This window comes from Lathamus discolor, chromosome 3 (assembly GCF_037157495.1).
Source record: "Lathamus discolor isolate bLatDis1 chromosome 3, bLatDis1.hap1, whole genome shotgun sequence".
In the NCBI taxonomy this organism is placed as follows: Eukaryota; Metazoa; Chordata; class Aves; order Psittaciformes; family Psittacidae; genus Lathamus; species Lathamus discolor.
Window position 1 is genome coordinate 65,447,394 of NC_088886.1, and position 14,227 is coordinate 65,461,620.

The following is a 14,227-nucleotide window of genomic DNA, read 5'->3' on the forward strand; positions in this document are numbered from 1 at the left end:
AGGCAGTGGTTTCCTCTGGCTGTGCAATGCTCTGGGTCAAGGCTGTGCAAGGTGCTGTACACACAGGGTGGGAAATGACCTTGGTCCCCAGGGACTCCTTGTCCAAGTGAGAAGAACAAAAAGCCCAATTGCACATAGAAGAGGAAAACATCCCCAGTCTCACCCCTTACCCCCTCACTCCCCAGACCAGGTACTTCCATATCACAAACTGGTGGCCCACAGGCATCACAATGTATTTGGCCATAAGACTTTCACTCGGTTGAGGCATGGGGTGTTTGGAGGAGGAGGACTGGGGCGGGGTGGGGGGAAATCTCAATGTACAGCAAACAAGGCTAAAATCTTTATTTAACAGCAGGAGATCTTTTTTCTTCTTTTTTTTTTTTTTTTTTTTTTTTTTTTTACACAAATGGCCTGAAACTCCTCTCTGCAATGCCCTTTTGGCTTCTGCTCAACCAGGAGGAGGAGCACCAAAGAGAGGGGAGGAGGCTGGGATATTTTTTCCCCTGCAAGAGGCCAGCCCTGGCCAGACTTCACTGGTCATGGGACAGCAGTTGGGATTTTCCCTCTCCACCAAGAGAAGGAACAGGGAGGAGAAAAAGGCAATTGTGAGCCCTCCTCAGAGCTTAGGAGATCGTGTTTGTTTCTTTTCCATGGTTGAAGCTTTTGGGAGGGTGGGAAGACACCTGGCCAGAGACCTGTGAGAAACTTGTTTATGAAAGAGCCATGAGTGGTGTCTCCAGTTCCAGACAAAAAGCCAGTGTTTTGTCTGCATGCCTGACCCCAAGCCAGGGCACTGGAGCCTGCAGAGTGTGCCTGGGCTCAGGAGGCTGGGTAAGCTGCTCCCAGGCATGATGTCAGTGGACATCGCAGGTGCCTGAGGTTGCTAAGCAGGTTTTCCATGAGGGGGTCCTCTAGAGAGAAGGTCCTGGCTCTGGCCGGTAGGAATAAGGTGGGCAGAGCTGCTTGGTGTCCCATTTGGGGTACGAACGCTGTGCTCCTGCTCCACAGCTCGAGTGATGCTTTGGATGCTTCCACGTCCAGGTCATGACCCAGATTTGCTTTCTTTGAACAGAGTAAGGAGGGTGGCTTCAGCAACCAAGCACTTCCAGCCTTGGGGTGTCGTTTGAGGTGGTGGTGGGGTTAATATACTCGGCAGACGGCTATTGCCGCTGCTGGGCTGGCAGCCAGGACGAGTGAATGGGAAGGCATCATGATGCGTGTTGGAATGGAGATTTTTCTTGGGATTAATAAAGAGATCAGGAATATTAACGGGCCTTTTTCACGTGCTGGCTCCCCATGTGCTGTGCGTTGCTGCCTGTGTGTTTTACTGGGCTCCACAAGGTGGCACAAGGAAACTGCTCTCTCCAAAGAGCATCCCTGGGCTGCTCAGGCTCCCCAAAGTGCGCCTCTCCGTACCGGATCTGCAGCAGCAACCGGCCGGGGGCTTCAGGAGAGCTGGAGAACTCGTCCATGGGGATTGTTCCCTCTTAGCTCAAGCGGTGTTTTGCCGAATTCCCAGAAAGGACGTGCTGAGTGTGTAGCATGATGCTCTTGTTAGAGGAGCTCGCTTAACAGGCAAGGACAGGGAGGTGGTTGTACCTTAACTGATGTGGGGATACCTCCCCTTCCCCGTAGATGGTCAGAAAGGCCTTTCTGCCATGGGGTACCTGCGATGCCCCTGCTCCTGGGTGCACCTCAGGATGAAATCTGAGCTACACCAGGAAAAGCTGCAAGGAAGTGGCTCTGGCTGGGGCTTTGTCAGCAATCCAGCAAAGGAGGGAATGACAGACACAGGCACAGACACATGGGAGGTTGGTTTTCTGTTATGAACTGGAACATGCTTTCTGGCTGGGATGGGCTAAAAGTTACCCTTTTCCTACCAATCCAAGGACCTCGACAAACTCTGCCTCTCCCCCTGCTTCTTCTCAACTCTGGAGTTCTTTATGTTGTGGCCTGGCATCTCCGTTGTGCCCCACAGATAGCCCTTAATCCCTCCAGCCTGAGTACTTCTGGGTGGCATCTCCCCTGTCCCGACCAAGCGAGACATGACAGCTTCAAGCCACCAGAAGTCAAATATGTTAGTTCCGCACGTCCCTTTGAATGAAAACCCCCAGGCTGCCATTTCAGTCCATGCTGCAAATGCCTTTCTTGTGCCAGCCCTCTCTTACTGTCACTGTTATTCCAGGGTGAAGTGGGCTTGGATGGTGGGGGACAGGACTCTTGTGACCCAGCTAAAATCACACAAACACAGCCAGGATTCTGGTTTCCCCCCAGCCTGCTCACTCAGCCTGCCCCAGCAGCTGGAGGAAAGGCACAGCAGCTTATGTTCATTTGTTACTGGGTGTAAAAAGAGGATGTTGATAAGCAGATGGCTTATCTGAGCATCTCCAGCATCAGAGAGAGACGAGCTATGTCCTGCAGAGCCTGCATGTCATGGGTAGTGCGTGTGGTTTAGAGAGCTTTGATGGGGAGGGCTTTCATGCCAGCTCAGCTCCATCACTGCTTGGTGCTATGCAAGACACCAGGTCCGTGCTCACCTCTGCAGAGCCAAAGATGGCTGAGATGAAGCACCCCAGCCCTCAACATTCCCGCTGCCAGCAGCCTGGTGATTACAAGTGTGAGCTTGCAGAAACCAGAGGTGCCCCCTGACACCTCCTGCAGCCCCACTTTGCCCCAGCCAGGTCTGCTTTGGCATAGCCATTCCTGACCCAACCTTAAAGTTTTGCTCCATAGCACAGAACTTAAGGGCCAGGTAAGTCTCTGAGGATGCTAGGTTGCGCTAGGACTGCATCATATATATAATATACATGCAATATAACATGTGAAAGGCACATGGCAAGTGGCTCTGGCTCCACCTGGGCAAGCAGCACCCCAGCATGGTTGCCTCCAGGGGGGTAGGCTGTGAGCAATGGAAAAAGGCTAAGGGCTGCAGTTAGCTCTGCTGCCTGGAGCAGCAGACAAGCAGGAGAGGGGATGAGAATCACGGGAGCCAGATTGAGCTTGAACCTGCTCATCAGACACTTGTTAGATCAGTAGAGCAGCCCCCCAGGCTCTCACATCCCCAGGGATGGCGGGTGCTGGGCTCTGGGGTGCACCCTGCCCTCCCCTCATTGCCCCAGGGAGTGATGCGGAGCCAAGTTAATGCAAGGAGCTTTCTGGATTCAGGGAGCAGATAATTGCAAGAAAGATCCTTTCCTCGACGTTCCCACTCTGCTGCCTATCCGTGTTTGGAAGAGCAGTTCTGCCTTCCCTCCCTCTGCCTTCTCTGAGCCCTGGCGAGTGGCCACCTCATCGCAGTGAGGCAATGGGAGCCATCAGCATGTTCAAAAGAGGACAGGAATAATGGTGCTCACTGGCAGCACAGGGCAGAGATGGGCATATGGAAACTCATTAGAGAGCGGATCGACTGGTGAGGCTCTCCTTAGGCGACCTTGCTGGAAGCACTTGCACAGCACTGCTGCTGCTGGCTGCATCCAACCAGTCCTTCCCACCCCTACAGGGCTGCATCTGGTGGGGAGAAAACCAATATGCTCCATCTTTGCTATCTGCGAGGCATCTCAGCTTGAGCAGGGAGAGCAATAAAGCACTGAGGCAGCTTCAGGAGGAACCAGGGAACCTTCTAGAAGATGGAGCTTCAAAACAGAGCCTAGGGCAAGTCGGCAGGCTGGAAAGAAGCTGCAGCTCAAAACACATCCCATGGCTGGTGCCCTGGCCACCCAGCTTGAGAACAAAGAAGGCACTGGTGCAGAAGAGTGGTGGGGGGATGGCTGCCAGAAGCTGTGGTTTAGGCCATGGGGTCTGCACTGGGGTCCTCTGCCTTTCTGGGGCCTCAGGGCTTTCATTGCAGAAAATGTTGAGCCCCTTCCTGGCCCTTTGTCCTGATTGCCCTCTTGGGTGACTTGAAAAAGCCAGCTGCCAGTTGCTTGCATGGGCAGTCAGCAAGACCTCCAGGAGGGTTTCTGATTTAGGGTTTCCCTCTGGTGGGAATAGGCTGCTTTTCCTGTTCTAGTCTATGTAGCCTTTTCCAAGCTGCTTTTAGGCTTGGTTTTCCTCTTTTTGACATCTGTGAATTTCTGCTGATCTCCAGGAACTTTTCTCTGGTGTCTTTTAGGCAAGTTGAGTCCTTCTTTACTATCAGTTCCATTACACTGGCTCCCCAGCAGAAAGCAGACAGGCAGTAGCAAAGGACAAACATTTGGGGTCTGTTTCTCCTGTGCAGTTTATCAGCCTCTTACCATGGCAGAGACCTCTCTGGGCTTTGGCAAAGTAGGAATGAGTTCAGTGATGACAGCCCGTGCCTTCAGACAGCCTGAAGCAAGCACCCTAAACATGCACAAGCTGCTCAGTTCCTCAGGCAGTTAGCTCTCAGTGCTTGTCTCAGTTTTGACCCTGCTATTTGGCTGAACAGGAATATCCAGTTAGTGCCACTACCTGATAACTCTGATCTTCTTCATGGCTTCATAGATGCTCGGGCTGTTTCCAGTGTAACTGGTGAAGCCTCCGGCCCCTTTCAGAGCATTGCTTTCCATATGGATGATGTGAATCCAGGTCCTTGCTGCAGGCCGAAATCCCAGTCACAGCATAATTACATTCAAGATTTAAAGTTAGGGAGGCAAACAATTTTTTCAGGATGACCCTCTTGGGCATTTGCTGGGATCTCCTGGGTTTGGATTTCTGCAGCAAAACTCCCACTTCATTGTTGTCAAAATGGTGTGAAAAAGTCCAGGTTTGACTGCAAACTAGATGGGACTCTCCTAGAACAGCATAGCTGGCCCCTGCTCTGACCGAAGACAAGATTACTTTGGCCTGTGTTGCGTTTAAGCTCTTTGCAAACATCTCCACCTCTGTCCTGAGTTCTCGGGCTACTCTGGGCTATTGCAATGGAGGATATTTGAACACTCTGGGACAGGGTAGGACATAGTCCCCAGAGGGAAGGGATAGAAACCTGACCATTGTGATCTGCTCTGCTCTCCTCTCATTGTGGAGCACAGGGGAGGGGAGGGAATCAGTGCTCTTGTTACCATCTATAGAGGAGAGGGAATGGACTGGCCTGTCAAATGAGTAGTCTTCTCTGTCCTGGATCTCAGGATCTCTGAAGTACTCAAGTGCTGTTTGCCCAATTAGTGTTTTGCATTTAAGATGTACTGAACCATCTGTCTCTAGTGTAACTCCTACATCTGTGTTAAAGTTGCTGATGAACTTCAATGGGCCCCAGGTGCTGGGTGAACACCCTGAAGGTGTTTCTCAGATCACATCTCCCAGGGTCTGGACAAGATTTGTGTGGTCTCCACAGAGCCCAAACCAGTCTTTGTTTCCATCTGCTGTTGTTGGGCTGCAGTAGGACACAATCCATTAAGGCACGTGTCGGAAGTGACTTTGAACTCCTGTTGATTTTGTAGGGATTTACTTGTGTTTGCTCAGTGACTGTTTACCTTGGTAATTACTACAGGCTGTAGAGGACAATGCCCTTTGTCAAGTGTTTTACTGCCCAAAGCAGATGCTTGAATTGTGCTTTTTATCACTGCAAATGATGCATTCCTACAGGATCCAGCTCACCTCAGATGCTAGAGAAAGCATGTTCCTGTGAAAAACCTGCATTTCTGGTGGGAACTCTCCCAGCAATTGTCTGGATTTCTCTTCATATTGGTTAATAGGAGAACATTTGCTGCTTTCCAAAGGCAAGCTGGGAATAGAATAGGGATGGTGCAGTCTCACTTGTGTTGGTTAAACAGGTGAGGAAAGTGGAAATAGTTCCTGATCCACAGGAATCCAGAGCTGTGAGTGACATGAGAGCAGGATGGTGAGCTTGGATCAGGGTTTGGTGTGTAGTCCTCTGTAGGTAATGTGAAGATGCAGGGCTTCTCACATCAGATTGACAGTAACCTTGTGGCATAATCCATCAAAAATATTATTAGATGCATGTTAGAAGAATTGGGGTAGATAAGAGAAGGCAGAGATAAGGTATCATCCAGCCAATGCTCCATAGCATTCACATGGTTAGGAAAAATGCCCTTACTGCTTCTGCGCTAGGAATGATAGTCCGCAAGCTTTGTTTTCAAGTCCTCTGAGATGGCAGTTCTCTAATTGCCTCAGATGTCAGAGCATCGATGTTGAGTGCCCATTTTCTTTAAGTCAGGCTGTTGGGGTCATTCCAGTTGAGGTATGGTCATGCCATAACATAATTAAGAGTCGTATTAATAGATAAAACCTGTAATGATCCTTTGCAGGTCATGTACAAAAATAGCAGCAGCATTGTACACCCCTTCCCTGTCCTGCTTGCTCCGTTCCAGCACGATGGGGATGATAAAAGGTCTTTATAGAACTGCCAAAGAGCTGAAGGGAGAAGGAATGCCATCCCAGCCTTACAAGATCTCATGACCTGGGAGATGTTTTTAGGGGGATGTTGAGAAAGGCAGAGGCACCCGTGAAATTGCTGCTGCTGCCTTGTTTGTTGGAGCTACCCTGTTTTTGCTATGCTACTGTGAATAAGGGTCTTGTGTCCTCTCTCACTGTGGCTTGGAGATTATCTGGTGGATGCTGCTGGTCTGATTCCCCATGGCTTTTGAAAATTCCTGCAGCTTGGCCGAGGTCTTGGAATGACTCTGTATATATGGGAGCCAGAACACACACTGGAGTCATCTAGGGAGTGAGGAGCGAAGCTGGGGTTGGCACACTGTAAATCGTCCTGCCCCTAAGCATCATTTCAGCAGCTTTTCCCAATCAGCCTGCTGGCTGTTCCCTGTAAGACCCTCTTTACCCACCTCTGAGGCTGCGGATTCACCTTGCTGTGCTGCAGTCACTCCGCTATGGTGATCCACCACAGAGCAGTGTAGAATGTCCTCCTGCATCCCCGGGTACCATTGGAGTTTCTGGTTTGATTGAGGCTGGCTGTGTGTGCCAGCACAGGGTTGGCATGTGGGGTGGTGCAGCACTTGGGACAGATGTTTGGCAAATTGGGTATCATTATACTTACAGAAGTTGTTGTAGGTTCTCCCCTTGGTGTGGCCAAGCAGGGCCCTCTGCATGTGGAGATACCAGGCTGAAAACGAGAATGGGGGAGTGAGAATTGGCTGATTTCACTGGGGTGGCATTTGTGGTCTTTAAAAACAACCAAAATAGTATTTTCATCCATCAGCTCTGTTGAACTCTGTTTATGGGTTTGCTTCCAGTTATCAGGAAAAAAAACCCAGACACTAAAAATTGGTGGCTGGAGAAGGTCCAGGCCACTTATCTATATAGCATAGAATCATAGAATGGTTTGGGTTGGAAGGGACCTTAAAAATCATCCATTTCCAACCCCCCTGCCATGGGCAGGGAAACCTTCCAGTGTCAGTTCATAGCTGTCTTACAAAAGATCAGTTCACAGTTGATGTAGAGAAGATTACCAAGAGCTGCAAAGATAACAGCTCATGTGAGTATTAGGTTTAAAGAGCAGTCCTGTGTCTAGAAGGGCATGTTTCTCTTAAAGAAGATACCCCAGAAATCCCCCCAGGGATTATCATCTGGCAAGACTGAAAATCAGAAATCAAGCTCTATCTGAGCTCTATCCATGCCTAGTTTCTTGGGACAGGCTTAGCTTGTAACACTCTTCTCTCCCATTTTGCCACACCATGGACCCCCAACTCAACTGGACGTGAGGTCCAGTTCAACCTACAGCTAATAGGAAATATAACTCACATTGTCCTTTGCATCCCTGCTCCTAACTTCCACCCCAAATACACATGGTCACTGCAGGCGCTGGTGAATGTAATATAAGATCATCTGGCCCTATGACATGTGACAGTGTTTGTATGAGTGGCTCTGGGTTTGTTTGTTGGCTTTGTTATTTCTCTTTTGCATGAGTTCATGAGGTTTGGGAGCCTTTATTCATGGCTGAATGACATGGAAGGAGCTGTGGGCAGGCAGGTTTAATTGTCTTTCTCAAAGCAAAGGATTGCTGGAATCTGGTACTTAACGGCTCTGAACCACTACAAAACTTTCTGGTACATACACCACTGGCCTGGGGGAGGATTGTTCCCTGGAGAGATGCAGTTCCCAGGACAACCTAGTACTCGACAGAGCTGCACCTAAGATGTATCCCACTTGGTGGTTTTCCAGCTAAAACAGCCCTTTTGGGGAGTATTGGCACTGCTGAGCACTTGCATTTTTCACATTTTTATTGCATAGGAGGCCACATCGTCCCCATTTTATGTAGCCTCCTTAACCTCTGGGAGATGGAAGTATTCAGATCTGGGTGCAAACCCCAGCACTGCAGTTTCTGGCCTGTTTGGCCCAACAGGTCTTGGAACAAGGTCTTGTTGTGATGTTAATTAGTATTTATTGACGCTGTTCAGATGCAGTGGGGCAAACACGGGCTCTCAGATACGCTTACATAAGGGGCAGCACAACGAATGCCTGGCTCTTGCCAATAAACTAATTGTTTTTGCTGGGACAGCATCTCTGCTGGAAAAGGAACTAGAAATCAATTTCTGGCTTCCAGCAAAGGTCATGCATTCCTGATATTTAAACTCACCATTGCATCTGTGATCATCACCTTTTCTGCACAAAATTAATCGAAGTGTGGGTTCAAAATCCTTTCCTGGCTCTGTCCGTAGAGTTTAATCTTTGTTTTAAGTGAGTTACCGGGGTGGATAATTCCCTACACCCATGGGCAAGCGCAGTGTCTGAGTAGCAGTGAGGCTATTCCCACCAACTATTCCTCTTTGGTCCTGCTGTCTTGCTGCCTGTTTACATACCTTTTAGGGGGAAGAAAGTGTGGTTGATGTTAATATTTGCTCTGATGAAGATAAGATACAGGTTTCCTTCAATATCCAAGGTCTGGGAAGTTCCTGCTTAGACACAGAGGGAGTGTTTTACTGAGCAAGAAAGCAGCTTTGGTAGTTGGATTATTGCAATGTATGTGCTTTAGGTGTGTGATGTACTTCAGTATTTTTCTTAAAATCCTGACAAACCCTCTTTTCTTGCTCACTGTAAATGAGGGAAGCACTGTGTCCTAATTAAGCGGACACAAGCAAAACTCAGTTTCCCAAATTGCTGTAAAAGCAAATGCTGGAGGCCAGTCTCTGTTGTGGCTGTACGGGTGTGGGGAGGGGGGGAGCCGGAGGCTTTTGCTGATGGGGGCAGAACTTGGTTTAATGAGATCAGACACAGAAGAAAGAGCTGGGGAGTAAGCAGCAGGGGAGCAGAGGGTCGCGGTGGTCCAGGACCCCAGTTACGGAGCCGGTTGATGGAACCGCTCGGTGCCCCTGTTGGTGGAGGCACAGCTCCTCCCAGGGATGCTCACCCCCCTCCCAAACCCCGTGGCCTGCCTTCCCCGGAGGCGTTTGAAGTTTCACTTGATTCGCACACCCTGCATAAAAGCAGGCGGCTTCGCTGAGAGCAAACATCTCCTTCCACCCCAGCCGAGCGAGGCGGACCAGGTCTGGAGCTGCCTGCAGCAGTGGGCAGGACCGCGGGGACAGGCAGGGCTGCCCGCCCGGGTCCGGGAGTCACCCGCAGCGATAGGCACCGTGCCAGCCCTGCTCCAAGCCTGGCTCACCCAGCAGACCGGCTGCGGTGCTGTCAGGGACTGGGTGGCCTGCCTGCATCTCTGCCCATTTGCATGGGCAGCCACAGAGGTGGGGCAGAGCTGTTTTTCTCTCTCCACATCATCCGACGGTGCGGAAGAGTGAGCACTCGGGGTAGGGAGTAACGGGACCGGCTTCAACCGTCGCCGGGACGATGGGGAGGAAGCTGGACCTCTCCAAGCTAACGGATGAAGAAGCCAAGCACGTTTGGGAAGTCGTTCAACGAGACTTTGATCTGCGGAAAAAAGAGGAGGAACGGCTGGAGTGAGTATCTGCTCTCTGGTCCGCGAGGTTGGGGGCGAGCAAGCTGGAGCTGTGGGTGCCTGTACGCACTCCTGAGGGTAGGCTGTAGGAATCAGGTGATGCATCGAGGCTGTGTGCGAGGAGGAACAGCCAGGACCAAGCTGTGAAAATCAAACATAGTAGTGAATAGATGACGTTGTCAGCGTCAAGGTGACGAGTTCAAGCTGCAAAGGTGCAACCTGGCGCTGTGCCATCAGCAGCGATGCGGATCAATGTCATTACGGTGGCTTATCGGGGCACATATGCGGGCCTCACTCAGGAAATGCCTCTGTGGGGCTTGATGCTGGCATGGCTCTCACGGGAAGACCTTACGTTGGAGCAAAGGATGGGATTTGGCAACCTTGCTTTTGTTTCATGTGATGATACCTGTGTGTTTAGGACACAAGAGTTGTTTGGTGATTCAGTGGGTCCTGGGAGTCTAAAGACTCCTGAAGGATTCTGGAAAAATAACTGAGAGGAGAAGTAAACCGTAATTGCCTTAATAGGCTCCACGGGCGGTGTGCCATACTTGGGAAGTTTTAGGGGGGCGCACATTGGGAAAGGACTGAAAAGTCCCTGGGGCAGCAAATGGATGTATTGCCTAAACTCTTATAAACCGGTCATTTGACAGAAGTGCTGTCTAAAAAATGTTCAGTCATATTGGATTAATTTTTTAGCATGAAATCATGGGGTTTAGATCTTGTTCATTAATTACATCAGGCATTGGCCTTAGTAATTTCTTAACTGTATTTCAGGAAGCTGCAGTGTCCTCGTTCAGGGTCTGGCCAAGTTCTCATTATTATCCCAAGGGGTATTTATGACCTGTGCTCGCAGGCCAGGTTTGGGCAGTGCTGCACTCCCACTGGGCTCTCCTACCCTCCTAGCTCTGGATTTTGTGAGCCACGGCTGGTGCTGATGGCCGGATGGCTCATTGCTTGCTCTGTCAGAGCCAAAAGGAGAGGTGAGGGGTGACAGTTAGTCTGCATTTGGATATCTACACCTGTACTGTTGAATTCTCCCCCCAGAGCCCGCTGGTGTGTGTTCACAGTATGCTGTGTGTGAGCCGCTCCATTTACACCAGTAGCCACAGGAAGCTCTCGCTCTTATGTTTTTGAACCTCCTGATTACATTTTTTTCTTGCCTAAGAAAACGCACCCTGTGTAGGAGGCAGCGATAACTCCGTATCGTCATCTGCTGCCTTCCTTTGCTGGTAGCAGGACGGCAGATCAGACATGACTGTTGAAACACATCATCACCCTGGGAAGGGTGAATGACTCCCTTGTGATGGATCTGAGCTGTGCCTGGAGGAAGGAGGTGGGGACAGACATTGCCATGCCTTGCAGCAAAGGAGTGGGGAGGTGAATTCAGTACTTAGCTGACCTTGGCGCCAGACTGGCTTCTCTGGGTCCCCTCTGATGCCTTGCGGCTCCCAGATGGAGTGCCGTGGAACGGGAGCTGTGAGGCAGGGGGCACATGTACCCAGCTTCTGAGCAATGTTCCCTCTGTCCCAGCAGTCACAGCTTTTACATTTCAATGGCGGTGTCTCACAGAGGGCTGGCGTTAACCCAGCAGTGCCTGGCACTGCCTAAGTCTCCGGGGTAGAGCACGCTACCCGGTCCCAAGCTTGGTTGCCTCTGTGCAAGCTAAAGCCAGACATCAGATGTTTCTATGATGCCCTGGCATAGAGTAGACCACCAGTCTGGGGAACTGCCACACTCCTACAGGCTGGACATGAAGCTATGAGAGCATTTTCTACCTGTAACAAGCTGGGACATGATGTGATATTGTGGGAGACCCTGCAGCCATTCACCCTGTTCCCTGTGCTCTGACCACCCCCATGGACTTTTCTATTCGTTGGCTTTTCTATTCACTGGGCTTGTCTCAACATGCAAACCTTAAAGATTTCTTCCCTTTCCCCTGTTCCCCCCCCTTCCCCCAGCTTGATCTTTTTCTTCCCTTTTCTGTGTTTTCTTTTTGGCTAAAGATACTCCCCAACAATGGACAAAGGTTTCAGCTGGCCAGAAACCCCATGGCCATGCAAGAGGAATGCTTTGCCCAAGAAATTAAATAATGGCCACTTTGTGGGGGCTCTCCCTGGTTCCTTCCATACACATCCCTGCCAGCAGCCCCATTTCTGGGGGACAGCTCTCTGCATTTTTCCAGAGCTCAGCTGGATGGACCCCACTGCAGTCTGGCATCTCACAGCAGCCTGTTCATTCTGCCATGAGCAGAGCAGGGAAAGGGCTGGCCTGTGTTCCTGCCAGCAAGAGGAGACAAGAGGTGTGCAGTCCCTGTGGGTTTTAAACTGGTTTGGTTGAGACTTGTCCTTCCTTTGGCAGGTCTTGTGGGTGAGGGAGGGGAGGCGAAGGGATCCGACCGGTCTCTGGGAACCAGAAAAAGCAGTCCTGTGAAAGATCAGATTCTGCTGGAAACAGCCTTAGCATGGGAGTGGAAAAGGAGCTCCGAGCCCAACCCAAGGGTTTTCTATGTGGGGGATTGTTTTTAGTACCCACAGGCAAATTACTGCTGAGCGTTTGCACTATGCCGTTCAGAACACTGAATATTTAAATGCAACACTAGGTGTGCAGTTCAGCCTTTATACTGATTTTTACACATTCCACATCCTCAGTTAATGCAAGTTGGTGTTACTCCTGTGTAACAGTGAACGCAGCCCAAGGTGCTGGCAGGGAGCTGATGAGAAAAGTCCTGTGTTGTGTCTTCCCCCCACCCCCAGAACAAACCCCGAGAGCAGATCCCTCATGTGCAAACTGATTTGGTTAAACAGAGATTAGCTTGATTTGCTTTCATATCAATCTTACCAGCAGTCACATCACTGCTCCCGTGGATGCCCCTGCACCATGCTGCCACACCACGCAGCTCCTGCTGTGGTCAGCCTGGCATCAGCCCCTGCTGCCTGGGGGGCACTGACAGCACCACCAGAAGCCTTTGGTCCAGACTGTGCTCCTGAAGCAGCCTCTGGTCATGACCAATTGAGGGGTTTGGCCTAGGCTGACTTCTACCTTGGAAAATGCAGCTTCCAAACCCTGCCTAAGCAGAAAACAGCCTTCTAGGGACCTTCCCTACAACTCAAACATTGCTTCTCTGCCATAGCCCCAAAAGCAAACATACCTGAAGCAGTGCGTGGGGCAGGGAACAAACAGAAAGCCTTTGGGAAGTGCAATGGGCTCTCACCAGCTTGGCAGGCATTTTAGCTGGCCCTGGCTGTCACAGGGGGTCAGCCTCACACAGGCAGCTTCTTGAATGGGGGCCTGCAGCCCCCATTCTGAACAGCAAAGGAATGCTGTTCAGCATTCTGAACAGCAGCCAGGTCTGAACAGCAAAGGAAGCCTGCAGTGATGGACTGCCAGGAGAAGGTGCTTTTGGTAAGCACTTGTGTAGGCCAGGCTTTCACAGGACTGTCATGAACATCTCCTCCTGCTGCTGTTCTCTGAGCAGCCAGAACCTTGTTGCACATCACTTCTGCCTTTATTAAAAGCCTTGGCTGAATCTAGCACCGAAATACTAGATTAGAACTCCTTTTAGTCCTTTTAAATCTCAGACTGCTTTTCCTCCCTCCTCCCAGAATTCCAGAAAGCTTTTCATTCCCAGCTGAACTTCAGGCTGAAAGGTTGTGCTGGGTTGGTATAAGCCAGACACTTTGAGAGGAGCCACTCTCCTGAGATTTCTGGGATCGATCAATTGACCAATAACCTGTGAAGCAAATTGGACAGGTTTTGGCTCAACCAAATTCAACCTCAACAGCAGCAGCAGATCCTAATGTATACTGGCCTGCCTGGACTCTAGAGCGCACTTCCTTTGTTCAGCTTATGTAATTGGTGATATGTCAGTTATTGGATTTGCCCTGCAGTGGTTTCCACAAGCTGTGGGACTCAGGATGTTCTCTGGAAAATCATTGCTGCAATGATAGGGGTGTGATGGGGTTTGCCATGTGGGAGCTCAAAGTGAAATGGTCACAAAACCAAGTTCCTGTGTTTTGGGATGTGTTTTTGCAGGGAGCTAAAATGCAAGATCAACCAGGAGAGCAGCAAGAGGGAGTTCCTGACAAATCAGTCCCACCTCAACGAAACCCACTGCGTCCACTGCCTCCAGCCCTTCAAGTTCCTGCTCAACAGCAAGCGGCAGTGCCAGGACTGCCACTTCTACACCTGCAAGAACTGCAGCCGCTACAACAAGAAGGAGCAAGGCTGGGTCTGTGATCCCTGCCGCCTCTCCAGGTACCTGCAACAGAGGGCGAAGGGCAAGGCAAGCCTTGGGGCTGGGGCTGAAGATGAGTCACACAAACTCAGCATCCCTTTATGCTGCTTAGAAACCAATTCTGCTGACTAGAAAACAAACTGGTTTTGTTAGGAGATGGTTTC

At 50.5% G+C, this 14,227-nt stretch overlaps 1 protein-coding gene across 6 annotated transcripts in view; it reads left to right on the forward strand.

Moving 5' to 3' along the window:
* The first annotated feature begins 9,551 nt into the window (after window positions 1-9,551).
* MLPH (melanophilin) overlaps window positions 9,552-14,227 on the forward strand; it is a 28,813-nt gene continuing 24,137 nt past the window's right edge. For all 6 annotated transcript variants that reach the window (XM_065669617.1, XM_065669619.1, XM_065669621.1 and 3 more), the window contains exons 1-2: window positions 9,552-9,830; window positions 13,862-14,083. In XM_065669617.1, coding sequence (XP_065525689.1) covers window positions 9,721-9,830; window positions 13,862-14,083 — 332 coding nt within the window. In that variant the 5' untranslated portion in view covers window positions 9,552-9,720. The remainder of the gene's footprint in view (window positions 9,831-13,861; window positions 14,084-14,227) is intronic.